The following is a 27,092-nucleotide window of genomic DNA, read 5'->3' as shown; positions in this document are numbered from 1 at the left end:
TGTCTGGAGGCATGTAAATCAGAGAACATGATACATGATGTTAAAGAAAAATGGAAGCTTTTCGAGGTTCAGTAAAGCCTTAGGGTGTGGGCCTAAGTTTATAACCTTGACATCTCTGAGCAAAGCATTCACATGCCCCATCTCTAAATTCTCTTTATCCATTTAGGAGACAAGAATCTAAATGGCATGGAGACTCTTCAAGAAGTTGGATTAAGGTATCTGCCACATGAAGAACTTTTCTGCTCACAAATCTGGCAACAGGTTACAAAGGAATTAACTGGGTGTCAAGATTCCATGGGAAATATTCAAGGAACTGGCTCTCAGATGGAAAAACAAGGTGGCACACTCAATAAAGATGAGTTTGGTAAAGACTTCAATCAGACTTCACATCTTCAAGTTCACCACAGAGACCATACTGGAGAAAAACTCTACAGAGGTGTGGAGTGTGAGAAAGGTTTCATACAGGACTCTCACCTTCAAATGAACCAGACAGCCCACATAGGAGAGAAGCCCTACAAGTGTGAAAAATGTGAAAATGCCTTCCGTCGGCTTTCAAGTCTTCAAGCCCATCAGAGAGTCCACAGTAGAACAAGATTGAACAAACATGATATGTTGTGTAAGGGTTTCAGTCAGAGGTCATATCTTCATCATCATCAGAGAGTCCCCACTGGAGAGGATCCACACAGATTTGAGGAGTGTGGGAGGAACGTTGGGAAAAGCTCACATTGTCAAGCTCCTCCCATAGCCCACACGTTGGAGAAACCCTATAAATGTGAGGAGTGTGGACTGGGCTTCAGTCAGCGCTCCTATCTTCACATCCATCAGAGAGCCCACACGGGAAGGAAACCTTATAAATGTGAAGAGTGTGGGAAGGGCTTCAGTTGGCGTTCACGCCTACAGGCTCATCAGCGAATCCACACTGGGGAGAAACCCTACAAATGTGAGGCATGTGGCAAGGGCTTTAGTTACAGCTCACACCTGAACATCCATTGTAGAATCCACACAGGCGAGAAACCCTTTAAGTGTGAAGAGTGTGGGAAAGGCTTCAGTGTGGGTTCCCACCTTCAAGCCCATCAGATAAGCCACACGGGAGAGAAACCATACAAATGTGAGGAGTGTGGCAAAGGCTTCTGTCGGGCCTCAAATCTTCTGGACCATCAGAGAGGCCATAGTGGTGAGAAACCATATCAGTGCGATGCATGTGGAAAGGGTTTTAGTCGTAGCTCAGATTTTAACATTCATTTTAGAGTCCATACAGGAGAAAAACCCTATAAGTGTGAGGAATGTGGGAAAGGTTTCAGTCAGGCCTCAAATCTTCTGGCCCATCAAAGAGGCCACACTGGAGAAAAACCATACAAATGTGGTACATGTGGGAAGGGCTTCAGCCGGAGTTCAGATCTTAACGTTCATTGTCGAATCCACACGGGAGAGAAACCCTATAAATGTGAGAAGTGTGGGAAGGCCTTCAGTCAGTTCTCAAGCCTTCAAGTGCATCAAAGAGTCCATACCGGCGAGAAACCATACCAGTGTGCAGAGTGTGGGAAAGGCTTCAGTGTGGGCTCACAGCTTCAGGCCCATCAGAGGTGTCACACTGGAGAGAAACCCTACCAGTGTGAGGAGTGTGGGAAGGGCTTCTGTCGGGCCTCAAATTTTCTGGCTCACCGTGGAGTCCACACAGGAGAGAAGCCATACCGATGCGATGTGTGTGGTAAGCGCTTCAGGCAGAGATCATACCTTCAAGCCCACCAGAGGGTCCACACTGGAGAGAAACCATATAAGTGTGAGGAATGTGGTAAGGTCTTCAGTTGGAGCTCATACCTTCAAGCCCATCAGAGAGTCCACACTGGGGAAAAACCATACAAATGTGAGGAGTGTGGGAAAGGCTTCAGTTGGAGCTCAAGTCTTATAATTCATCAGCGAGTCCATGCTGGGGATGAGGGTGACAAGGACTGTCCCTCATCAGAGAATACATACAGCAAAGAAGCTCTATAAAATTACACGGTTTAATACCTCAAACGGGTGCTGAAATAGTCCTGTCATAGAAGACAAAACATCTGTTTGATAAAAGAGTATTTCTGCCAGAGCTCGACATGTCTGTGTGGTTGGGCGACCACACAGCAGAGAAGGCTCATAAGAGTGGAGACATAAGAACTTCATTCAGAACCTTGACATTTAGCAGATACGACAGAGAAGAGAGGCTTAAGAAGGATGAGTCTGAGCTGAAGGTAACCAAAAGTACTAAGACGGAAATGCCCAAGTCTCTTCCACCAGAATAGAAGCTCTCGGAGGGCTGGGACTTTGTTGACGGCCAAGTCCACTCTGCCTCTTCAGCGCCTAACACACTGCAGGTGTCCAGTAATGTTCAATGAGTAAAAAGGAGAACAGTCACTTTTGAAATTTTCTTTCAGTTCCTTTCTAAAAATTTCTATAAAATTGTAGAAGGAGGAATTCTTCAAGGCTTGGAGGATTAAATAAGACATTTGGGCTCATTTCCCCAACCCTGCAGGTCCTGTGAACTAGTGCTTATCAAGCTGAAGGTTGTAACCCATTAGTGGGTCCAGAAGTCAGTTCACCAGGTTGTGGCCAGCACTTTTCTATGCTAACAGTTCTTTATGGAGATGTGATTCGCATGCAGCATAAGTAAGTTTACAGTTTCATGAATTTTGACAAATGTATTTGTGTAATCATCACCAAGATCAATATATACCATATTTCTATTAAACCAGAATGTTTCCTTGTGTACTATTCTTGTCATTCCCACCTCCAGGGGCAACAAGTATTATGATTTCTATACTGTGTATTAAATTAGGTCTGTCTGTTCTTGAGCTTCCTATGTGTTCGGTATGTACTCTATGTCTGGATTCTTTTCATCAAATATATGATCATCCTAGGTTCACAGAAGGCAATTGACAGAACTCAGTATCTATGATAAAAATTCTTCAGTGAGATAAAAGGCATCTATGAGGAGCCTATATGCTCATGTTCTTTTATTATTAAGGAATAATTTAATACTATCATATTACATCACCACAATCAAGACATTTAACAGTTCCACCAGCCCCGCCTTTCTACTTTTTTTCATAACTTTATTTTTATTTATTTATTTTTGGCTGTATTGGGTCTTTGTTGCGGTGCGCGGGCTTCTCATTGCAGTGGTGTCTCGTTGTGGAGCATAGGCTCTAGTCACGCGGGCTTCAGTAGTTGTGGCGTGCGGGCTCACTAGTTGTGGCTTGTGGGCTCTAAGAGTTTGCATGCCACAACTAAGGAGCTGGCGAGCCACAACTAAGGAGCCCTCAAGCAGCAACTAAGGAGCCCACATGCCACAACTATGAAGCTGGCGAGCTGCCACTAAGGAGCCTGTGAGCTGCAACTAAGACCCGACACAACCAAATAAATATTTTTAAAAAACTCTGTTGGGGAAGGACAGAAGGTTTGGCAGAGGGCTTTCTTGTAGACCATAGAATAGCCTTTTGGGGGTCATGGGTCCTCAGTTCTCAGTGGGTCTCATTCTATTACCTGCCTTAGAACTGAGTGCCAATCTGGCACACACTTTGCCAGAATCTTTTCGGTTCTCCTCTTTATTTTAGATTAGGTGAGTGGAGAGGTGTCATTAATTGGGAAAGGGAGTTCTGTCTGGGTATTTTAGAGAGACTAGAAAGAGGAGGGGATGGGTCCCTTAATTGCATTTTGACAGGGTGTCTTGAGGCCTACAGATTGAAAGTTCAGGGTAAATAAGGCAGTGTGCAAAAGAGCCATTTGGAAGCCATTATCCATTTTGTAATTTTAATAGGGCATCCTTCAGTAGATCATTGTTTATCTGTAGATGATAGGACAAATGAAAGTTGCAAGTGTTGCTTTCTTGTAAGGTCTGTGCCTGAACTGAATGAGCACTAAAGTGTGTATCCTGATCAGAGTCCATGATATCTGGGGGCCCAGAGGAAACCAAGTTCTAATGAGGGCTATAGTGGTGAGGTTAGCACCCTGGAAAGGATAAGCCAAGAGTAGACCTGTATACGTATCAGTCATTGTGATGACAAAATGATTTGTGTCAGCACATTGGCACAATGGCCCAATAAAATCAATTTGATGGTGAGAGAAGGGTCATTCACCCTTTGGTATAGACCTTCATGGGCTGTGCCACCAATAATCACGTTGGGAGGGTAGGGTTTGGGTTAGGGCCAGTGACATGGAGATGCCATGAATTTTGGCCCCAAATATAAGTGTCTGGGGCCCAAGATGAGGGTAATACTTGAGTTTATTTGAGAAATGGGAGCAAATTGGACAGATAGGACATTTAAATGAGCCACCTCTGGGAGTCATGGTAGGAGCTGAGATGGGAAATTTTCATTGTAATACATGAGGTCTGAGAAGTAATATATTGCCAGTGTGGAAGGCCCTGTCATAGGGGATAAGCCTGAATGTGAAATCTATTTTGAGCCCATCAACTGAATGAAACAGTCTAGAAGTTGGTAAAAATATGAAAAAAATGACATAATTTTTTGATGGTGTCCTCCAGTGCCAAAGTGACTACAATTAGCTCTGTGAATTTTGTCATCCTTTATTCGGGATGTCCCAGTCGTGGGATGGAATGTGGTAACTCTCCATTGGGCTCCATCATGAATGATGGGGTGCTGCTGTCTGAAATAAATGGACTCCCTTTCCGCTGGGACTTGGTTTATCCAAAAAGGCCCCACGGATGGCCAGTGGGGCCAGGAGGGGGCAACCTCTCCTGGATTTGTGGACTTGGGCAAAGGACAGAGGGTGGGAAAAGCCACATTCGCCTGTAGTTTGGATATGCCTGAGGGTTCAAGCTGTATCCTGTAGGTACCATTTCCATTTAATAAGGAGGCTTCACTGCCTGTTCCTATGGGGTGTTGTTTCCATAACCTATGGTAAAATAGGCAGTTGCACTAAAGGGTCATGGGCTCAGGGCCTATGATGGCTTTTTTTCTCAAGGAGGGCCCAATCAGCACTAAGATTTGTCTTTTAAGAGAAATCTACCTCAGCCGCTGAGGGTAGTTTGTATCTGAAACACATAGGGAGTTGTTGGCTATCATGTGTGGTCCAAAGACTCCAAGGGGCACAAGACAGTTGCTAGGACTTCCACCATAAAGGGGTCACCAGGCAGATGTGGCATCGCTTGTTGGATGTTTTTTTTATGTGGGCCTGCTGTTGGGGTGGCCCCCATTCAAATTGAAATGATTTTTTTGGTGACTTTTGTCGATAGATTTTTAAAAGACTATTGTAAATGAATTGTTGCAACCAAATGTTGCAGGCCATGGCCTGATAGTGTGCTGCCAGAATGGAGCTCACTGATTTTGGGTGACTCAGACTCATGTAGGAGACACAATAAAGAATCAGTCAAATTACTCTACCTCTCTTGGGCCCATGAAGGTTGTAATACAGTTTTCCTGTTTTGTTTTGTTTTTGCTGCGCCGCATGGCTTGCAGGATCTCTGTTCCTCGACCAGGGATTGAACCCCAGCCACAGCAGTGAAAGGCCAGAATTCTAACCACTAGCCCACCAGGGAACTCCTTGTAATACAGTTTTAAATTAAAATATTTTATCAACAGTTCTGCAATGTAGATCTCCAAATGTGCAGCTTCTTGAGCCTTCATCTTGTGCATTCTTCAGAGGATCTGAAGTTCACCACTGGAGTTTGAACTAAACTTTCCAATGATATATTATCTAGGTTTGCTGTTCTAACAGAGACAAAACGAACAGCAGTTTAAACAACATACAATAGTTTTCGCTCACGGATTCAGGTGAGGGTAACACTAGCCCCCAGTAGGAAACCACCTTACTGCCCAGGAACTCGGCAATATGAACTTTGTCCCCAAGGGACTTGTGGGAACTGTAGTCCAACAGCTCCGAAGTGGCTCAAGTACTTCCGGCGGAAGAGGGTGGGAACTCGGGCTGTGTTCTCCTCTGGCTTTCTGGGAAGTGTAGTCTACAAGTTCCATAGAGACTCGGACTCGGACGCTTCCGCACAGGAGTCGCTGGGACAGGGGAATTGTGGGAAGTGTATCCCCAGCGCAGCCTGGGGGCGGGGTTTCAGGCCCTGCCGCTCTGGGCGGTCAGGTAGTCTCCATCTCTTCCCTCTCGCTGGTGAGTTGTTTCCGCGTTTTGCGACCCGTGGGAATTTCCCTGGGAACCTGTCCAACCCAGCCATCAATTGGGGGAAAGAGCTGCTTCAGAGAGCAATGGTTTGAGGGCTGGGGCGTGGGCGGTGGCTCCTTTGGGCGGAGTCCTCTGCGTTTGGTGCGGTGGATGGGATCGTTCCTGGCCTGGTTGGAGGGTCTCCAGGGCTCTTGCCTTGAGGACATATCCCCTAGGCCGTGCACCTAATACCCTGCTCTGTCATTTCCCGCAGAAGAACATTGGATGAATTACTTAAGTTTCTGTGTCTGATGGTTTCTTGTAAAATTGGGATGACATTACTACTCTTAAAAAACAAAATTCAGGGAATACTCCGAAGGTCCAGCGGTTAGGACTCCGCGCTTTCACTGTCGAGGGCCGGGGTTCATTCCCTGGTGGGCGAGGTAAGATCCCACAAGCCGCATGGCGGGGCCAAAAACAAAACAAAAAAGGCAAAATCAAACAAAATTCAACTGTGTAAATTTGAAGATCTAATTGGCTTTATGTAACAGTTGGTGAATTGGGCAACATCCCATTTAGTAAATAGAAGGGTTGTACAAAATGGAAAGTTTTTTTTTTTTCAGGCAGAAGAGTAGGGCAAAGGAATTATTAATAAAAGAAAAGAAAGGATTATTTTTAGGTCAGGATTTCTTTTTGTGGGGAAGGGAATGGCAAGGGCTTTATCGTGAAGATTGCCTCTTCTCTGGGGGATGGAAATGGGCTTTGTAATAGATTACCTCGTTAGTGCTGGCCATAAAATACCAGCCTGGTTGATTAACATTATATTTCTATGTAAGGTGGAAACTGCAGTTAAGTCTTGGTTTGCTGTCATGGGGCGGGGTGTAGCAAATGACTCCATTTTGGGCCTTTTTTTTTTTTTTTTAGCCGCCTCTGGGCATGTGGGATCTTAATTCCCCCCACCAGACATCAAACCCTTGCCCCCTGCAGTGGAAGCACGGAGTCTTAACCACTGGACCACCAGGGAAGTACCGGGCCTGTTCTTTCCTTTTTAACACTACCTTCCTAATACAGTGATTTGAGAATTAAACGGGATGGTATGAATAAAAGTCTTGATGGAGAAAATGTTCACATATCGAGGTATGGGGCAGTCATTTTAGCTTATACATGGTTTGGCCTGAACTCTGTGTGAGCCAAAGCAGCCTGACTCATGGCGTGTCAAACACACACAGCACATCTGCTTTAACCATTGAGGTAAAGACTATCCATCTCAAAGATACGGATAAATAACTCCCTTCCTGTGGCATCTTCCTGCATCTCTCCTCTACCTGAGTATCTTTCCCAGAAGAACATAAAACCGTGTTCATTGCAGCTTCCTATATAATGGCAAATCTAGTACTCATCAGGGATTGTGCCAAAATGCGTATTTAATTCATCCAGGAACACAGCAGTGGTTTGATAAATCGGGTTTATTCGTTGCAGTGAGAGATTACGCCCACCATGGGGAACCATGAGGTGCCACGAGGGTAAGAGGGTGTCAGAAAAAAATCTATTACAGGATTTGGGCTTCATTTAAGTGTTTTGGGAGAGGGCCTAAGGACGCAGGGTTCACTCCGGATTGGATGCTGCCAGAAAGCAGGAGCGATTTTAAGATTTAGTATCTCAATAAATGTTATATTTTGGGAGAGCAGACTAGAACAAAGATAAAGCTCTAAGTGGTAAAGAAATAGCATCACTCTTTTAGCCAAGAGGAGGATGTTTGGCATTGTGTGGGTGGCACAGTGACCTTGTTTTTCTGTCTAAAAATTACGAAGTGGCCTTTTGTCTCACTTTACCGTGGTTTCAGAGAAACCTCATTTGAGGATGGTAGTCTGTGATTTACGTCCCAAAGGAGAATACTATTGGCCTGTGAGTGCCGTGCCAGCTTCCAGATGTCAGGAGTATTTTGTTTTTAGTTCTCATTACATTCAACGCTCCATTATACAGCCATCTTTTGGAAGGAGTTAGATTTTCAGTGGCTGACATTAGAAAATGACTAGCTTATATTGAGTTTAGAAAAATAGATAACAGAACACAAGATTTCATTTTAAAAAACGAAGATGTATGTTGATAGGCATATGTATTGACATGTTTATGGAGAGAAAAAAATCTGGTTATCTTCAAGGGGAAGGAGTCTAATGCATCCCTTCTCCCCCATTTTGCTTTATACTATTTTTAATTAGCTTCCAATAACGTATGTGTTTTTATTTTTATTTAAATTTATTTTATTTATTTTTGGCTGCGTTGGGTCTTCGTTGCTGTGCACAGGCTTTCTCTAGTTGCATCGAGCGGGGGCTACTCTTCATTTCAGTGCCCGGGCTCCTCATTGCGGTGGCTTCTCTTGTTGCTGAGCACGGGCTCTAGGTGCACCGGCTTCAGTAGTTGTGGCGCACGGGCTTAGTTGCTCCATAGCATGTGGGATCTTCCGGGACCAGGGCTCGGACCTGTGTCCCCTGCATTGGCAGGCGGATTCTTAACCACTGCACCACCAGGGAAGTCCCAACATATGTGTTTGTAAATTGTTAACTATAATAAAGATATTATAACCAGACTATATAAAGGAAAAATCTCAATATAAAACATCCTCCTTCACCAATAGAATCCTCCTCAGTGCTCTGGCATTTTGGCTTTAGGACTCAGAATGACTCCAATGCCAAGCTCTTCAGCCTTCATTATGCTTGCTTTGAGATAGCAGACAGTTTCTTAACTTCTCTGAAATTTGGTGTTTTCACCTCCAAAGTAGCGATCATAACTTCAATGAAAAGTTTAAATGAGGGAAGAGCACTTTTCCATGAGGACAAGCTTCCACTTTGGCCCTCTCAAGTTGTTTTTCCTGCCAAACCAGTGGTACCACAGGGTCTGGTACCTTCTTTGCTCCTCCTGGCCCCTCCCAAATCATTCTACCTCGCCTATTCTTTGACCTCTCAGTTTTAGCCTCATATTGTCAGATTATATTCAAATTAAACTACTTTCAATCATCTAGTGTTCCCTAAACAGTCATCCCCCCTTAACTTCTTTCTTTTTTATTTTAAAAAATTTTTTGGCTGCGCCCTGCGGCCTGCGGGATCTTATTCCCAACCAGGGATCAAACCCTTGTCAAGGCCCTGGAGTGGGAACGTCCAGTCCTAGCCACTGGACGGCCAAGGAAGTCCCCCACCCTGTTAATTTCTTGAAGATTGCATCTCCTCACTTGTTCCCTTTCCAACAATACTCCTGCCATAATTGGAGGCATTTCGACTTCAGAAAGTCGTGTCTACGGAACATTTTCGCTGGAGGACTCGGGGAAACGTAAGGCTGACTGTCAGTGTAGGAACCCGCCTTACCACCCCGGAAGTCGGGACTTGCGGGATTCTTTTCTCTCTGGCATTTTGGGAACCGTAGTCAAGAAGCTTCCCGTAGTCTTCCTGGAAAGTGAGACTCTGGATTGTTTTCCTCGGCATTCTGGGAAATGTAGTCCAGGCACTCTGTGAAGTCGCTTGCACTTCCGCTCAGGAAGGCGGATCTGACGAATTCTGGGAAGTGTAGTCCAGAAGCCCGGTGGACTCGTAGGCACTTCCGTTCCCGGAGTGGGCGGGTTGCAGGTGTGTTTTCTGTGGGCCCATGCGTCTGTTCCGCGTCTCGCTGGCCCTTGCGAGGTTCCTGGGTCTCTGCTTGGGTCGCGCAACCACCTGGCAATCGATTTAAGGGAAAAGAATCCTCGGCGGAGAACGCAGGTGCGGAGGGGCGAGGGCGGCCGTGTGCGTGCCCCTCGGTGGAGCCTCTGTGCGTTTGGGGCGTTCTCGAAACCCCAAGAGGGGACTGGCTCCGCTCGCGTATCTCCTGGATTGGGAGTTTCCGCGGCTCTCACCTCGCCCAGTCCGCCTCCCTCCACCTTCCACGTGCGCTTCCACTTACTCGCGTGGGGAGTTATTCTCCCCGTGCCTCCCGTTGCTTTTCTTTAAACTATTAGGCCCTTCCTAGTAGAATTGTTTTGGGAATTGAAAAAGGTGGTACAAATAGAAGTCTTAGTTCCTGGCACGTAGTGAATGGTGATCTCTCCTTGGTGTTAATTTCTCGAGGAGAGGTCAGGTCCCCAGGTTAGGGTCAGAAATCCAGCTTCAAGGACCCTTGCCCTTCTCTCTATCTCTGCGTGACGCTGGATAATCCCGGACCCCTTCTGACTTTTTTGGAGGGGAAGGTTCCGGATTGCTCGGGATTGCTTCTAGATTGCTCGGAGGGAGGGGAAGCTTTAACTTTTATCGGGGACGGGGACTCAATCGTGGCACTTCATAGCATTCTTTCTTTCTCCAGCGTGATTTCTCAAAAAGGACCACACGGAGGTAGAGGGAGTGACTCCTGAGCTACTGATAGCAAAATTCCACGTGAGTGGGACTTGACAGTTTTGTTTTACAATGATCTTCACATCAGTCAGAGAATGTGTAGGATGTGTAATTGGACATGAGTATTGATAATAATGAATCCTTAACTGTTAACTTAAGTAATGAGGGCTTTACACAAATAAATACATTATGTCACACCATGGCTCCGTGAAGAAATATTGCTTTTTTCCTGTTCTGAAAAATGAGCTTGAGACCTAGGGAGCTGAAAGTTATTTGCCCATAGTCACCCACCAAGTAAGAGGCTGAGCTGGGGTTGGAATTCAGGCAGTCTGAGTCCAGAGCTTGAGTTCATAATCTTTTGGATGTAATTCTCCTTGAGCTTTAGGAACTAGGTGGAATCAAGCAGTTTAGTCAGGACTTGATTGTGAGGGACCTTAAAATCAAATAAAATGGGCTTGGACTTTTCTATGCGTTTTAAAAAATATCATCAACTATTTGGTTTCACTTGTTACAAATAATATTTCTTATTCTCATAGAACTGTATCATTGTGGAACATTCAGAAATTAAAGAAATTTGAGAGAAAAAAATTTTTTAATTACTTCTTAATCCAGGGTAAAGATAGCAACAGTTAAGCTTCTAATGTATTTCTGTTTAGTGATTCTTTTTGTGTATTTGTTTATAAACATTTTACAGATTTTTTTTTATCCTACCTTTCTCAGTGATTTTTCCCTTATGTGTTTTAACTATTGGAAATTGGCAAACACTGATGAGAAAGAATAAACTAATGAACTTCCAAGTAATTTAATGATCAGTCTTACTATTTTCATTATTATTGTTATTCCTGTGACTGTTTCCTGATTTTTAAGAAAGTTTTATTTTTATATAATTTTAAACCTATAGCAAAGTTGCAAAATAGTATAAGGGACTCTCCTATACTTGTTACCTAAATTCACCAATTGTTTACATTTTGCCTATCTGCTCTGTTCCTCCATCAGGAATGTACCTATATTCACTGACAGCTCATCTTAGCTTTCTGCATGAAGGAAGCCCACATACCATGAGTAATCAGGAGGTGTCTTGGTAAGAGGGATTTAGGAAAGACTGACTATAGGATTTTAGCATCACATACTTGGTAATATGAGACTATTATACTATATATATTTTTAAAATGAATTAATTTATTTTTGGCTGCGTTGGGTCTTTGTTGCTGCACGTGGGCTTTTAGTTGCGTCAAGCGGGGGCTACTCTTTGTTGCGGTGCGTGGGCTTCTCACTGCGGTGGCTTCTCATTGCAGGGCACGGGCTCTAGGCACGTGGCTTCAGTAGTTGCGGCACGTGGGCTCAGTAGTTGTAGCTCGCAGGCTCTAGAACGCAGGCTCAGTAGTTGTGGCGCATGGGCTAAGCTGCTCTGCGGCATGTGGGATCTTCCCGGACCAGGGCTCAAACCCGTGTCCCCTGCATTGGCAGGTGGATTCTTAAACCACTGCACCACCAGGGAAGCCCCTATACTAGATATTATACTAGAGAATAGTGTTTATATATTAGATACCTATTAAGTTATTCCTAATCATAGTTAATAGGTAACAGTAGATAACGCCAGATACCATATTAAGTAACATATTGTTATATAGTCCACATCCTGTATTTTGTTCTGTTTTTCATTGGAAGTCTTCATAACTGGTTTTCCCCTCAGTTCAAAGTCCAATTTTACACCCAGCTCACAGATACAGAGAACAGATTGGTGGTTGCCAGAGACAGGGTGTGGCGGGGGTGGGTGAAATGGATGAAAGTGGTTAAAAGGTTCAAACTTGGAATTATAGGGTAAATAAATCATAGAAATATAGTGTACATCATTATGACTCTAGTTAATAATACTGTATTGCTCATTTGAAAGTTTCTAGAAGAGTAGATCCTAAAATTTCTCCTCACACACAAAACATAAATTTGTAATTATGTATGGTGATGTATGGTGACTAGATTTATTGTGGTAATCATTTTACAACATATACAAAACTAGAATGATTATGTCGTACACCTGAAATTAATATTATAAGCCAATTATACCTCAATTTAAAAAACAATAATAAAGCTCATGCACTTGATCATTAAAAAAAAAGTCCAATTTTATGCCTTGCCTTAAGGTGTATATTTGTTTACAAACATTTTACAGAATTTTTCTCATACTTTTCATAATGTTCTTCTTTGACATGGAATGATTCCACAGGTTTTGTCTTTTTTGTTCTTGATGCTTTTAGGGAGTTTAGAGGCAGGTTATTTTGGAGGACCATTTGAGGTTCATCTGATATATTCCATGTTTAGCTTCAGATTACGCATTGTTGGCAGGGATTCCACAGAAGTGGTGAAGTGTCCTCGTCACTGCCACATAGCTGGAGCCAAAGGATATCAGTTTGTCCCTATATTGGTAAACTCAGCTTTGTTTACTAGGCTAAGGTAATGTCTGTCAGATTTCTCCATTGTAAAGTTAACTCTTGTTTTTCAGAATTAATAAAGTTTTCTTATGGGGAGATACATTTATTAGTGGACATTCTACTATAAAGAGAAACTTCTTCTCTCCCACTTATGTATTTATTCATTTAAATATAAATATTAGTATGGACTCAGGATTCATAAATTAGTATTCTAAATGACATGTAGATTAATAAACATTTATTTTTACCAGCTTGAGGTATATTGTACATATCATAGAATTCACCCACTTGAGATGTACCAATCAATGATTTTTAGTAACTTTGCTGAGTGGTGCAACCATTGCCATGATAATTTGGAACATTTTCATTTCCCCAGTTGGATTCCTTAGTTAACCCCCATTCTCTCCCCAGATACCCAGGCTACCACTAACCTACTTTCTGTCTCCATAGATTTGCCTATTCTGGACATTTCATATAAATGGAATCATACAATATGTAGACTTTTGTGTCAGTCTTCTTTTGCTTTCCCACACATTTACAAGGGTTCATCCACATTGTAGCATAATCAGGACTTCATTCCTTTTCATTGGTGTATAACATTCCATTGTATGGATATGCCACAATTTGTCTGTTCTTTCATGCATAGGCCAACATTTTGGTTGTTTCCAGATTTAGGTTATTATGACTAATGGTACTGTGAACATTCACATGCTCATTCACAAGAAGCATCTGCATGGGTGAGCGGTGACCCAGGTCACTCTTTCATTTCTTTTTTCTGCCTTCCCAGACACTCTGCCAGGTGCAGTTCTGACCTCCCAGGATCTGTGTAACTCAGGACTGTGCCCATCCCCAGACACAGGAGGAAACATGACCATGTTCAAGGTGAGTAGGGCCCGTCTTTCTCACTTTTAAAGTTCCATCTCATTACTCAGACTGTTGCACGTTTGTCTTGGGATGACTCAAGCAGAACAAGAGACATGGGAGGGCCTGTTCTCCTCCCAGCTCTTAGTCCTTTTTGAGTTTTCATTGCATTTGTTTTTATTGTTTATTTTATGTTATTATTATTTATTTTATAGAGTGGAAAAATGACTACAAATGAACAACTCTCTCACTTCACTACTTCCCTCCTGACAAACTAGCTGTTTTTATTTTCTCTTACTCTTTTTCTCATGTGCATTCATAACTCTTTTGTATTTATGGTGTACATTTAATTTTAAATTGTAACTTCTTTCCTTTAATATTAGATAACGTTCATTTTTTTAATGGATACAACATATTTGTCATTGAATTGATGTATGTTTTTATTTTATTTTTTTGTACCCTTTTATTTATAACTGCTTCCCACCTGTAGACATTTAGATGGTTTAGGAATTTGACTGTTCTAAGCAACCCTGCAGTGACAGCTTTCCTACATTAAACCTTCGCCCGCCAAATCAGTTCTGAAAACAGTCTGTCAGTTTTTTCTCCTTACTGTACTGTGAGCTCAGTATAGAAAGAGTACATTTGATATGTGTCATGTTGGCTGTTTTCTAGGTAGAATATCCAAATACAAGCATGGCACAGCCCTAACTTGCTTTGCACAAACATATTTGGAGGTTTTCACACAGGAAGAGCTGAATTCTGTCTTCCCCAGGCCTGAGTCATGGCTTGCGTATATTTTATTTATTGGTCCTTTTTTGTTCTTTTATGTATTAACCAGTTTGACTAAAGTAGTATGTAACCTTAGCTTAAAATGTCCAGTGATACTAGATTTGCCAGTAACTTGTGTTCTGTTTCTGCATTTACTCTTTAGAGCAGCTGCATGAGGAGATTTTGTCTCATTTTCTTCTTAAACACTTGAAATATGAGACACCTACTCACGTTGACACAGGAAACCAAGGGTCGGGAATGCTAAGCAGTCTGCTTAAGTGAAAGATAAACAAGAAGAAAGAAAGTTCATTTGAGACCTGTGTCTTGTAGTGTTGTTGTCTGGAGGGCCTTTTGAGTGATGATTTCCACAGTCAGTAGGTGGCGCTGCTCCTCCCCGACCCCTTTCTTGGGTTGCATCTCTTCTCTTCCTGAATCTCTCCTCTACCTGAGTACCGCCGCAGGTACTCTGAGATGCTCAGCGCTCCAGGCACACAAAGACAGCAGTTAGCACAGTTGTTGTATAAAATATTTAAATTCCTCTGTGGCAGAAAGATACCTTACATGGTATTACCAGAAAAAATAGCAACCTGGGGCAAAAGTATTTACCAAACGGATTCCAAAAAAAGACAAAATCCAGAATAAAGAATCTTATACATAGGACAAAGGAAAAAATCCAGCGGAATATGAATGAGGACATGAACAGGTATGTTAAAGAGGACAGATACAGATGGTTAATAAACATCTGGAAAGGTATTAGTATTAATTTATAATCAGATAAGTGGGAATACTAAAGCAAATTGTTCTTCCAAATCAGATTACAAAAACTGTGGGAAAATTTATAACCTGCTCTTGGCCAATATATGGAGATTCAGGGTACTTGTACTCTCTTCAAAGATTAGGGAAGTAGGAAAAAAATTGGGAAGAAAATCTGCCATTATATAATTTTATAATTTATATTTTTAACATATAATTAAAAATATAATTTTAAATATGCCTATTTTGACATTTTAATTTTCATTTGCAATTATTTTATTTATTTATTTATTTATTTATTTATTTATTTATTTATTTATTTATTTTGGACCACGTTGGGTCTTCGTTGCTGCGTGCGAGCTTTCTCTAGTTGTGGTGAGTGGGGGCTACTCTTTGTTGCAGTGCGCAGGCTTCTCATTGCAGTGGCTTCTCTTGCTGTGGAGCACGGGCTCTAGGTGCACGGGCTTCAGTAGTTGTGGCACACGGGCTCAGTAGTTGTGGCTCACGGGCTCTAGAGCGCAGGCTCAGTAGTTGTGGCGCACGGGCTTAGTTGCTTCGCAGCATGTGGGATCTTCCCAGACCAGGGATCGAACCCATGTCCCCTGCATTGGCAGGTAGATTCTTAACCACTGCACCACCAGGGAAGTCCTGCAATTATTTTTAAATAATGAGGGAGATAAGATCTACAAAAATGATGTTCTTTGCAGGATGGACTATAAAGAGAAAAATATATAAAATTAAATACGCTTTATTTAGAACAGGTAGACGTAGATCATCAGTTCTCTGAAATAATACGCAGCCACGAAATGGGATGAAATAGGTGTTGATAATAGGAAGGAATAATAAGAGTAATAGCAAATGTTTATCAGGCACTTACTCTTCCAAATGCCATGGATATTCCCTTGTTTAATCCTTGAAAGAACTCTGTCATATAAGGACCATTATACAGAGAGGAAACTCAGGCACATAGGCAAGCTTGTCCAAAGTCACGCAGCTAGTAAGGGTAAGGGCCACGCAGACCTTTGGGAATCATGTCAAAGTCTGCTGGATCCAGAGCGTGACACTGAATGCTGCAATTAAGAGACGTAGTGTGTGCAAGATGGGACCCCATGTCTCTAGGAAGATCCTGGAACCAACACTCTTCAGTCTGTGGAACTCAGAGAATAGAAGTGTTGCTACCAGAGCCCTTTACCAAGCAAGAAGTCCTTCAATAGGAAAATCTGGCTTCCAGCAGCATGAGTAGTTTATATGCACTCTAATTCAAGTCTCACCAGTCAGCTTCCAAGTTTGAAATTCCCCTGACCCCGTAAATTTTGCCCCAGACCCTGGATCGAGGAAACAAACTTGAGAGCCTTGCCTCCTGTCTCCTTGTTGTTTGACCTCGCCATAAAGCTTTTTCTCAAAAAAAAAAAAAAGTGTACCTTGAGGTTACATAGGGTGAACTACATAGATGTCCCACACAGGTTACTAAAAGCTTGTTAGCTTGGCAGACAATAAAGAAAAGTAGTAACTTTTCTATCACAACAGGGTTCGTGTGTGTGAGAGGAAGAAGGCCATTGCTGTCAAATACGTTTGGACTAAATTGCCAAATTCTTCTGGGGACAATTGGCAATATTCAACAAAAAGTAAAATGCATGTAGTCCAGGATATATATTTAGGGTTTTGGGAGGCTTACTTGTAAGTAGACCCAACGAGGGCGCAAAATAAATACGAGGACGGTTGTCACTGCCACACTTTCGGTGAGGCTGAGGAAAATCAGTGTGTGACATTGGCAGGATGAAAGGAGAAGGTCTGGGAAGTCTACAGATTTGACTGAAGTCCCTCAGAATCTGGGCTCACTTCCCTCCCATCCTCTCCACCATCTCAGCACTGTCCCTTTTCTTTCTTTCTTTTTTAAATATTTATTTCTTTATTTGGTTGCATTGGGTCTTAGTTGTGACCGGCGGGCTCCTTAGTTGTGGCTCACTGGCTCCTTAGTTGTGGCATGCGAACTCTTAGTTATGGCATGCATGTGGGATCTAGTTCCTGGACCAGGGATCGAACCTGGGTCCCCTGCATTGGGAGCGTGGAGTCTTAACCACTGTGCTACCAGGGAAGCCCCAGCTGTCCCTTTTCAAGTGGCCATTGATTGTAAGATTGAGGCTACATGTGTTTGGTGTCGTAGGAGGTGGTGACCTTCAAGGATGTGGCTGTGACCTTCACGGAGGAGGAGCTGGGGCTGCTGGACTCCACCCAGAGGAAGCTGTACCAGGAAGTGATGCTGGAGAACTTCCGGAACCTGCTCTCAATAGGTGAGGACAGGCACCCTCTCTAACCTAATGTCAGCTCCCCAGTTTGGTTTTGTGTCCTCAGGTGTTGAAGGCTTTGGGGGTCTTGAGATGGTCACCTGCATTTGGGGACCTCACTTTTGTACCAACAATTTTTTAACGAAATAAAATAAGGTAGAAAAATACCAGGATTTGTCGGGAAGAATGGAATACATTGCAGCAAAAACTCTTGCCAATTGCATGAGTGATGTAAGAACCGATGGGAGGAGAGTTAATGAAAATAAACATTGGCAATAAATCGGTTTCTGTAATACTTATTACACATATGTGTCTGGGTCTTGAAATACTGGTATTTCTTCAAATAGGTCATGTTTTTTGTTTTTTTTTAAATACACTGGTTTTGATTCATTGATCAACATTTAATTCAGGAATCTAAATTTCCAGTAAATTGTACCTTTAGTGTGTTCCTTTTAAGTATGTGACTCTGCATGTTCACAGGGTGTCACCCCTTCAAACATGATATATTCCACTTAGAAAAGGAAAAAAGGCTTTGGGTGGTGAAGACAGCAACCCAAAGAGAAGGGACATCAGCTAAGAACCAGGCAGATAAGAGTCCTTGGAGATGCTCTTCTACGTGTTTTTACTTTTCTCCAGTCCTTTGCTGTCATCTGGTCCAAACTGCCAGACCCCTTCTTTCACACGCCTTTGTACTGGTTGCCCTGCTCCTACCCTTCCCCTCCTATAGTCTATTCTCCACGTCACAGCCAAAAGTGATGCCTAGGAAAGATTGCCATTCCTCTATTCTAAACCTTTTATGGTTTATTTTTCTTAAAGTTAAAACCTCTTCAAGTGGCTTCTGGAGTCCTCCAGGGTCCGCTCCTGGGCCCCTGCTGCCTCTCCAATTCCTCTCCTCTGCTCTTCTCTCTCGCTGCATCCCTCCCACCCCTCCTGCCGGCCTCCCCAGTGTTCTCAGACCTGCCGGGGATGCTGTATCGCCCGTGGCTGCCCTAATAAATCAGCACAAACTTCATGGCTTAACACAACACATGCTGATCATCTTACACTTCCAGAGGTCAGAGCTGTAACGTGGTTCTCACGGGGCTGAAATCAAGGTGTCGGCACCATTGCGTTTCTCCTTGGGGGCTGTAGGGGAGAACCTGCCTTTCCAGCTGCTAGTGGTCACCCAAATCTCTTAGCCTGTGGCCGCCTTCCTGCATCTTCACAGCCAGCGACATCGCTTCTCTCTGTCCCTTGCTGTGTATTTGCACGCCCCTCTCCCGCTCTCCTTCTGTGTCCCACTTCCGCTTTGAAGGGCCCTTTTGACTGCATTGAGACCCCACCCCCACCCCATAGTAGAGGATCATCTTCCCTTTTAAAGTCAGCTGGTCAGCAGCCTCAATCCCGTCTGCAACCTTAATTCCCCTTTGCCACATGACCTAACATATCCTAGCTTCCAAAAATCAGGACGTGAGTTCCTTGGGGGACAGTTACTCTGCCCACTGCCGGTACTTCTGCCTCTGAGCCCTCAACTTGCTCTCTCTCTTCCTTTTACCTCAGACCCTCCTGCTCCCTCCCTTACTGCCTTCAGGTCTCCGCTCCGTTCTAACAGCACGCGAAAGGCCTCTCTAAAATCCCATCGTCCCTGTACTCTCCTCGTTCTGCCTTTTATTGGGTCTCACAGACTTTGGTTTGCTTGCTTATCACTTCTCTCTTTGCACTGAAGTGTGATACCCGGGAGAGGGTTTTGTCTGTCCTGTTTAGTGCTCTGTCCTCAGCGCCCAGAGCAGCCTGGTATGTGGCAGTCATCTGCAAATATTTGTTGACTTAGTGAGCGTGTTGATGGATGGGACGGGAGACCCCCGTGTCTCCGAGAGTCATGGAGATAACTATTAGTCATGTGCAAACCAGAGTGAAGGAAGGAGGTTGCAGAGCATTTTTGTCTTTTGATGAATGTCTATCCGATTACTTTCATTTTTTTTCTTATTTGTTTTTTAATTTTATTTTTAATTTTATTTATTTTATTTTTCCAATTACTTTCTGTTTCAATTACTTTCTTTTTTTTTTTAATTAATTAATTAATTTATATATATATATATATATATATTTTTTTTTTTTTTGGCTGTGTTGGGTCTTCGTTTCTGTGTGAGGGCTTTCTCTAGTTGCAGCAAGTGGGGGCCACTCTTCGTCGCGGTGCGCGGGCCTCTCACTATCACGGCCTCTCCTGTTGCAGAGCACAGGCTCCAGATGCGCAGGCTCAGTAGTTGTGGCTCACGGGCCTAGTTGCTCCGCGGCATGTGGGATCTTCCTGGACCAGGACTTGAACCCGTGTCCCCTGCACTGGCAGGCGAATCCTTAACCACTGCGCCACCAGGGAAGTCCCCCACGTTCTGTTTTCAAAGAGACAGTCCAAAAGATTCAGAAGGAACTAGTGATGGGCCCTCTTGCTTTCTTTTCACCCCTAAGGATTCTTGCCACCTTTGATTTTCTTTATTAGCACATGCTTGGTGTACCCTGGTCTCTGAGACAGCTTTTCAGCAAAACTGAGTTCTCTGTCCCTTTGATATTTCAAATAACTTACTTGGAAAAGATGTTTTCCCTGTAGGACTTGGCTTAAGCTCTCATAAAAAAGTCAAACCGAGATTCATTTATTCATTCAACATGCATTTGTAGGGTACTCACTGTACTCCAGGCATGATTCTGGACAGTGATTATAAAGTAGGGAAGTGTAAAAATGTGTTCCATGTACAAAGTGTGAAATGCTTCCCGCTTAGAAGCTGCATTGCAGTGGGAAAGAGACATATTAAACAGCAAATGATTTAGTGAGTCATGTGGGGAAAAGTGCTGTGTAGAACATAAACAGATTCAAGGAGGATGGACATTGCCAGAGGTAGACTGAGTGAGGGCAGGATTGGTTATTTTACATTAGGTGGTAAAGAGGCCTTGGTGGTGGGTTGACATTGAGCAGAGACCTAAAAGACGTGAGGAGTCACCCAGGTGTCTGTCTGAGAAGACTTCCTGGCAGAATTTAACTCCCGTTTTAGGACTGGCTTTCAGAGTTTATACCGTGACCTCACCTTCTCCCTTTCTCAGTCTCTGTCTCTGTGTAAAAGATTACCTTCCACTTTTTTACTTTTTTTCCTAGAGGTCTGAATTAATATCAGGTTTAGGACAGTGTATGTTATCTGTTCAACTTGGTTTCCCTTTTGTCCTAATGGAGAAAACCTGCCAGTAGGAGCTGAAGTTCCATCCTCTGCTTTCACTGTGTTTTAGTCGGTGTGTGATTAGATATTTGCTCCCAAACCTGCAAACCATTCTAACCATTCCAGTCACCTCAACGCTAAAGTAACTTTCCAATAAAACGACCTAAGGCAGAGTTATAGAGAGGCTGTTTATCATATGTCTACTGGATCAAAGAGGAGGCAGCTTAAAGGGAGGGGAGTGAATTTCTCCTTTGAAACTTGTCAAAATTTCTTCACAAGTATTTTCTTCTTCATCTTCTTCTTCTTCCTCTTCCTCTTCCTCCTCTTCCTCTTCTCCCTCCTCCTCCTCCTCCTTCTTCTTTTTTTTTTTTTTTTTGTATGGAGATTCCCTGGCACTCCAGGGGTTAGGACTCTGTGCTTTCACTGCTGAGGGCTTGGGTTCGATCCCTGGTTGGAGAACTGAGATCTCACAGCAAAAAAAAAAATCCTGTTTTGTTTTGTTTTTAGAGCAGTTTTAGGCTCACAGCAAAATTGAGAGGAAGGTACAGAGATATCTCATATATCCCTTGCCCTCCTCACACTCACAGCCTTTAACATCATTGACATGTCCTACCAGATACAACTGATGAGCCTACATTGACACATCGTTATCATCCAGAGCCTATGCTTTACATTAGGGTTCATTCTTGGTGTTGTACATTTTATGGATTTGGACAAATGTTTAACGCCATGTATCCATCATTATTAGTATCATACAGAGTATTTCCACTGCCCTAAAAATCTTCTCTGCTTTGCTTATTCATCCCTCCTTCCCCCTAACCCTTGGCAGCCACTGACCTTTTTACTGTCTCCATACTTTTGCCTTTTCCAGAACATCAAATAGTTGGAATCATACAGTATGTAGGCTTTTCAGATTGGCTTCTTTCTTTCTTCTTATTTAATAATATGCATTTACATTTCCTCCACATATTTTCCTGGCTTGATAGCACATTTCATTTTAGCACTGAATAATATTCCACAGTATGGAGGTACCACAATTTATTTACCCATTCACCTATCGGAGGACATCTTGGTTGCTTCCAAATATTGTTTACAGAAAAGTTATTGCTTTTCCTTAAAGTTCTAGTTGATTCAGATTTTATTATCTGTATAACTTTTTTGTCTACATCATTTATTAACCATATAATTTACTATCCAAGATTCTATGCCGCCTTTGAAATTCAATAGAAATGGCCATAGGTGAACAATTTGAATCTAATTATCAATTTTTTAAGTTAAGTTTTTGATGTCTAACTTGCACCTCACATAGGAAATTTGCACCAATGGGTTTTGTTATGCTTAGTGGATAGGAGACAGCTGGGCCACCTCTTGGTTTCCTTTGGCACGCAAACCAGAGCACACGACACACAATGGAAGAGACGAACTGAACATTCTCTGGATTCATTCAAGTCTCATACTCTCTCCTAAATGTGAAATTTTGACAGCACTGAGCAGAGCCTTCAGTTGTCCACATCTCTGAATTTTGTCTTTGCAGAAGGAAAGATCCAAAGTGAGATGGAGACTGTTTCAGAAGCAGGACCACATGAAGAGCTTTCCTCCTGGCAGATCTGGCAACATATTGCAAGTGACTTAACCAGGTGTCAAGACTCCATGATAAAAAGTTCTGAATTCCACCAACAAGGTGACTCATCCGGCCAGGTTGGGGCAGGATTCTCTGAAACTCACACAGGCCAGAAACCTTATCAGTGTAATGAATGTACAAAATCTTTCAGTGATGTCTTCAACTTTGATCTTCATCAACAAATACACCCAGGAGAGAAGTCTCATACATGTGGTGAGTGTGGAAAAAGCTTCTGTTACAGCTCAGCACTTCGCATTCATCAGAGAGTTCACTCGGGAGAGAAACGCTATAAGTGTGATGAGTGTGGCAAGGAGTTCAGTCAGAGCTCACAGCTGCAAGCTCATCAGAAAGTCCACACCGTAGAGAAGCCATTCAGATGTGAGCAGTGTGGGAAAGGCTTCAGTCGTAGGTCAACACTTACTGTTCATTGTAAATTACACATGGGAGAGAAACCTTATAATTGTGACCAATGTGGAAGGGCCTTCATTCATGCTTCACATCTTCAGGAACATCAGAGAATCCACACTGGGGAGAAACCGTTCAAATGTGATATATGCGGTAAGAACTTCCGCCGTAGATCAGCCCTTAACAGTCATTGTATGGTCCACACTGGAGAGAAGCCATACAAATGTGAGGAGTGTGGGAAGTGTTTCACTTGTAGCTCAAATCTTCATATCCATCAGAGGGTCCACACAGGAGAGAAACCTTATAAATGTGAGGAGTGCGGTAAGTGCTTCATTCAGCCTTCACAATTTCAGGCCCATCGGAGAATCCACACGGGAGAGAAACCATATGTCTGTAAAGTGTGTGGTAAGGGCTTCATTTACAGTTCAAGTTTTCAAGCCCATCAGGGAGTCCACACAGGAGAGAAACCATACAGATGCAGTGAGTGTGGGAAGAACTTCAGGATGAAAATCCATTATCAAGTTCATCTGGTCATCCACACGGGAGAGAAACCCTATAAATGTGAGGTATGTGGGAAAGGCTTCCGTCAGAGTTCATATCTTAAAATCCATCAGAAGGCCCACAGCATAGAGAAACCTTACAAGTGTGAAGAGTGTGGGCAGGGCTTCAACCAGAGTTCACGACTTCAGATCCACCAGCTGATCCATACCGGTGAGAAACCATACAAATGTGAAGAGTGTGGGAAGGGATTCAGTCGTAGAGCAGATCTTAAAATTCACTGTAGAATCCACACCGGAGAGAAACCGTATAATTGTGAGGAGTGTGGGAAGGTTTTTAGTCAGGCGTCTCATCTTCTGACCCATCAGAGAGTCCACAGCGGAGAAAAACCATTCAAATGTGAAGAGTGTGGGAAGAGCTTCAGTCGGAGTTCACACCTTCAAGCCCATCAAAAAGTCCACACTGGAGAAAAGCCATACAAGTGTGAGGAGTGTGGGAAGGGCTTCAAGTGGAGCCTGAACCTCGACATGCATCAGAGGGTCCACACAGGAGAGAAACCATATAAGTGTGGGGAGTGTGGGAAGCACTTCAGTCAGGCCTCAAGTCTTCAGCTTCATCAGAGTGTCCACACTGGAGAGAAGCCGTACAGATGTGATGTGTGTGGTAAAGTCTTTAGTCGGTCTTCACAGCTTCAGTATCACAGGCGAGTTCACACAGGGGAGAAACCTTACCAGTGTGAGATGTGTGGTAAAAGCTTCAGCTGGCGCTCCAATCTTGTAAGTCATCACAAAATGCATACTGGAGATACATTTTATGAAAGCAGCGAGAGTGGTAAGAGCATCAAGGAACTGTCAGAGGAAAGAAGTTCTACAAAATGATGTTTTCAGAAAACTCATGTGCAACGTGAATTCTTGCAAGCATCAGGTCTCATAGGAGAGAAAGTATTTTAGGTTAGTTGGTGTTGAAGCAGTAGCTAAACAGATCCTAGTGTTCACCAGACCACACAGCAGGGACCCCTTCTGAGTGTTGCAGTAAGGGCTGCATTCAGAACTTTGACATTTATCAGATGTCACTTAGGAGATAGCACTTAGAAAGGAAAAGAGTTTGGTCTGGCCTTTAATAAAAGTGTAAGGATGAGCTAGTCAAAATTGATGTCCATGAGAATGTGTGCTCCATGAGGGCAGGGACTTGGCTGCTGAATCTACACAACCTTAACATTGAGTAGCGCTTTTAGGTGTGCTCAGTACTTGTGTTTTAAATAAACCGAAAGGGGGAAATGTATAATATATGAAAGTTGTATCCAGAGGAGGAAACCTGCAAAATAAAATTAATTCAGGACATGAACATTTGTTGAAATACTGAAAACCACTGCAGAAAACCAATCTGCAATATATTTTTTTAAAATTTATTTTTGGTTGTGTTGGGTCTTCATTGCTGCACACAGGCTTCCTCTAGTTGCGGTGAGCGGGGGTTACTCTTCATTGCGGTGCGTGGGCTTCTCATTGCGGTGGCTTCTCTTGTTGTGGAGCACGGGCTCTAGGCGTGCAGGCTTCAGTAGTTGTGGCACGCGGCTGAGTTGCTCCGCAGCATGTGGGATCTTCCCAGACCAGGGCTCAAACCCGTGTCCCCTGCATTGGCAGGCAGATTCTTAACCACTGCGCCACCAGGGAAGCCCACCAATCTTCAATATTAATATGCTATTAACCTATTGCAACTGGCTCCTTGCCTCCCGCAGCCTCTGTTCTCAAGTTGGGTGGTTATTTGAGGCCCTGTCTAGTTTTCCAAGGACTGTGTTCAGTAGAAATTGAACTATCTTGTGATGTTTTTTCTTTTCTGATGGTACAGACTGAAAAAACATAATTAACTTTGCAACAACAGTAACTGCCTAGTATACAATTGATTTTTTTGTCTGTCAATGTTAAGGCAGGGTTTACTGTAACACTTTGAAAGTGTCACAAATATCGTTTGTCCCTAGAAAAAAAATTTTTAGTTGACCTTGAACTTACTGATTTCTAATTCTCTGCATTTTCATCCAGACTTTGAAGTGTTTGCCTTCTAATTATTGTAGCATTTCTTCTATCAAAACTTCTCAGGTAGGGGCTATGCCATATTCTTCCCCCACATCCATGAGGCAAATATCCAGAAAACTTGTAGGAATTTGATAAAGTTATCTAATGTATTATTGAGACAAGACTGACATTTATGTGCTTTTCCCTATTGGTAGCAGTAAAGCACGGTTTCTGGAAAGGAGTATATATCAGAATATATTAGATTGTACATCTCTTTGATCTAGAAATCATATAATTGGAAGTTATTGATTATGAGATTAAAATACCAGAAAGATGAGCACCACATCAATGATGTCACTGAATTTTTTAATGGAAATTAGTGTACAGCTGTAAGAATTTGAGTTTTGATATATTCCTATATTAATCTGAAGCCATTAAAATGATGACAGGGACTTCCCTGGTGGTGCAGTGGCTAAGAATTCGCCTGCCAATGCAGGGGACACGGGTTTGAGCCCTGATCCAGGAAGATCCCACATGCCGTGGAGCAACTAAGCCTGTGCGCCACAACTACTGAGGCTGTGTGCCACAACTACTGAAGCCTATGTGCTTAGAGCCTGTGCTCTGCAACAAGAGAAGCCACTGCAATGAGAATCCCGCGCACCGCAACGAAGAGTAGCCCACACTCACTGCAACTAGAGAAAGCCCGCACGCAGCAACGAAGACCCAACGCAGCCAAAAATAAATAAATTAATTAAATAAATTTATTTAAAAAAAATTATGACATATCATAATGGCAGGAGATACACAATATGGGCTTTGAGAGGTCACTGATTGTAGCCTTCATAGTATAATCAACCATAAATCTTTGTTAGTGTTTGTGTATGTGTGCGTGTGCACACATGTATGTGTACATGCATAAGATCATGTGTAAAGGGGTACTCTTGCAGAGTGGTTTTCCTAGGCAAGGAGCATTTTGTGGTATTTTTCCATTTTATAACTTCATGTTATATTTTTTTCATTGAATAGTGAATATTGCCAAAGCAGGAAATTATTACAATAGAATTTGAAAAAGTACTAAATAATTATCCCTTGCAGTTAAGACCTCATAATATGATTGTTCTATATTGTCATAAGGCATATAAGATCAAAATTACGGTATGAACTCTGGAAGCCAATTTCAAAAACAAAACAATTCTCAGATTATTTTGCATACACAGAAAAATTGATGAGTTTCAACAATCGAAGCTTTATTATTTATGCTGTGCTTTAACTACAGATCCGTTATAGGGAGAGGGAAAATCCTGGAGCTAGAAACAAAAGTGGATATACCTATATTGTGGAGGTTTAAAAAAATAAAGTTTCTCTTGTTGAAAAGATGCGCATGAGGAGAGAACTCAGCGTAATAGCAGAGGACCCTCTGGATGTGGAACCCGTAAGGACAAAGCAGGTTTGGATGCCATTCCATACTCAGACCAATGGTGGTATTTTTAGTATAGTTGGTTAAAGGGCTTTATTTAGCAAGTTACAGTTGACCCTTGAACAATATGGGTTTGAAATGGGCAGGTCCACTTATATGCAGGGTTTTTTTAAATAGTAATTACTACAGTACTACATGATCTGTGGTTGGTTGAACCCATGGTTGCAGAATTGCAGATACAGAGGAACCACGGATATGGAAGTCTGACCATAAGTTATTTATATAGATCCGTCCATCCATCCATCCGTCCATCCATCTATAGAGAGAGAGGGAGGGAGTGCACATGCTAGGTATTTACAGAAGTAGATATGGAAGTGTGAGGATATACAAACACACACATGTGTATGTGG

General features: G+C 42.8%; 2 protein-coding genes across 18 annotated transcripts in view; both read left to right on the top strand.

Moving 5' to 3' along the window:
• The window catches only part of ZNF45 (zinc finger protein 45), a 30,975-nt gene extending 28,253 nt beyond the window's left edge, over window positions 1–2,722 (top strand). For all 17 annotated transcript variants that reach the window (XM_082438659.1, XM_082438669.1, XM_082438665.1 and 14 more), the window contains one exon: window positions 167–2,722. In XM_082438659.1, coding sequence (XP_082294785.1) covers window positions 167–1,992 — 1,826 coding nt within the window. In that variant the 3' untranslated portion in view covers window positions 1,993–2,722. The remainder of the gene's footprint in view (window positions 1–166) is intronic.
• LOC309648086 (uncharacterized protein) lies at window positions 2,091–26,641 on the top strand (the record flags this gene model as incomplete). The annotated part of the gene is made up of 6 exons (XM_082436181.1): window positions 2,091–2,225; window positions 3,588–3,592; window positions 9,628–9,716; window positions 13,671–13,765; window positions 17,430–17,556; window positions 22,267–26,641. 6 exons carry the CDS (start codon window positions 2,091–2,093, stop codon window positions 24,132–24,134), a joined length of 2,319 nt encoding a protein of 772 aa, XP_082292307.1. The 3' UTR covers window positions 24,135–26,641.
• Window positions 26,642–27,092: the final 451 nt, after the last annotated feature.

The sequence above is a fragment of the Balaenoptera physalus genome (genome assembly GCF_965194825.1).
Source record: "Balaenoptera physalus genome assembly, chromosome: 19".
Taxonomy (NCBI): domain Eukaryota; kingdom Metazoa; phylum Chordata; class Mammalia; order Artiodactyla; family Balaenopteridae; genus Balaenoptera; species Balaenoptera physalus.
Note: the sequence above shows the minus strand (reverse complement) of the source record. Positions and strands in the feature narration are given on the sequence as shown.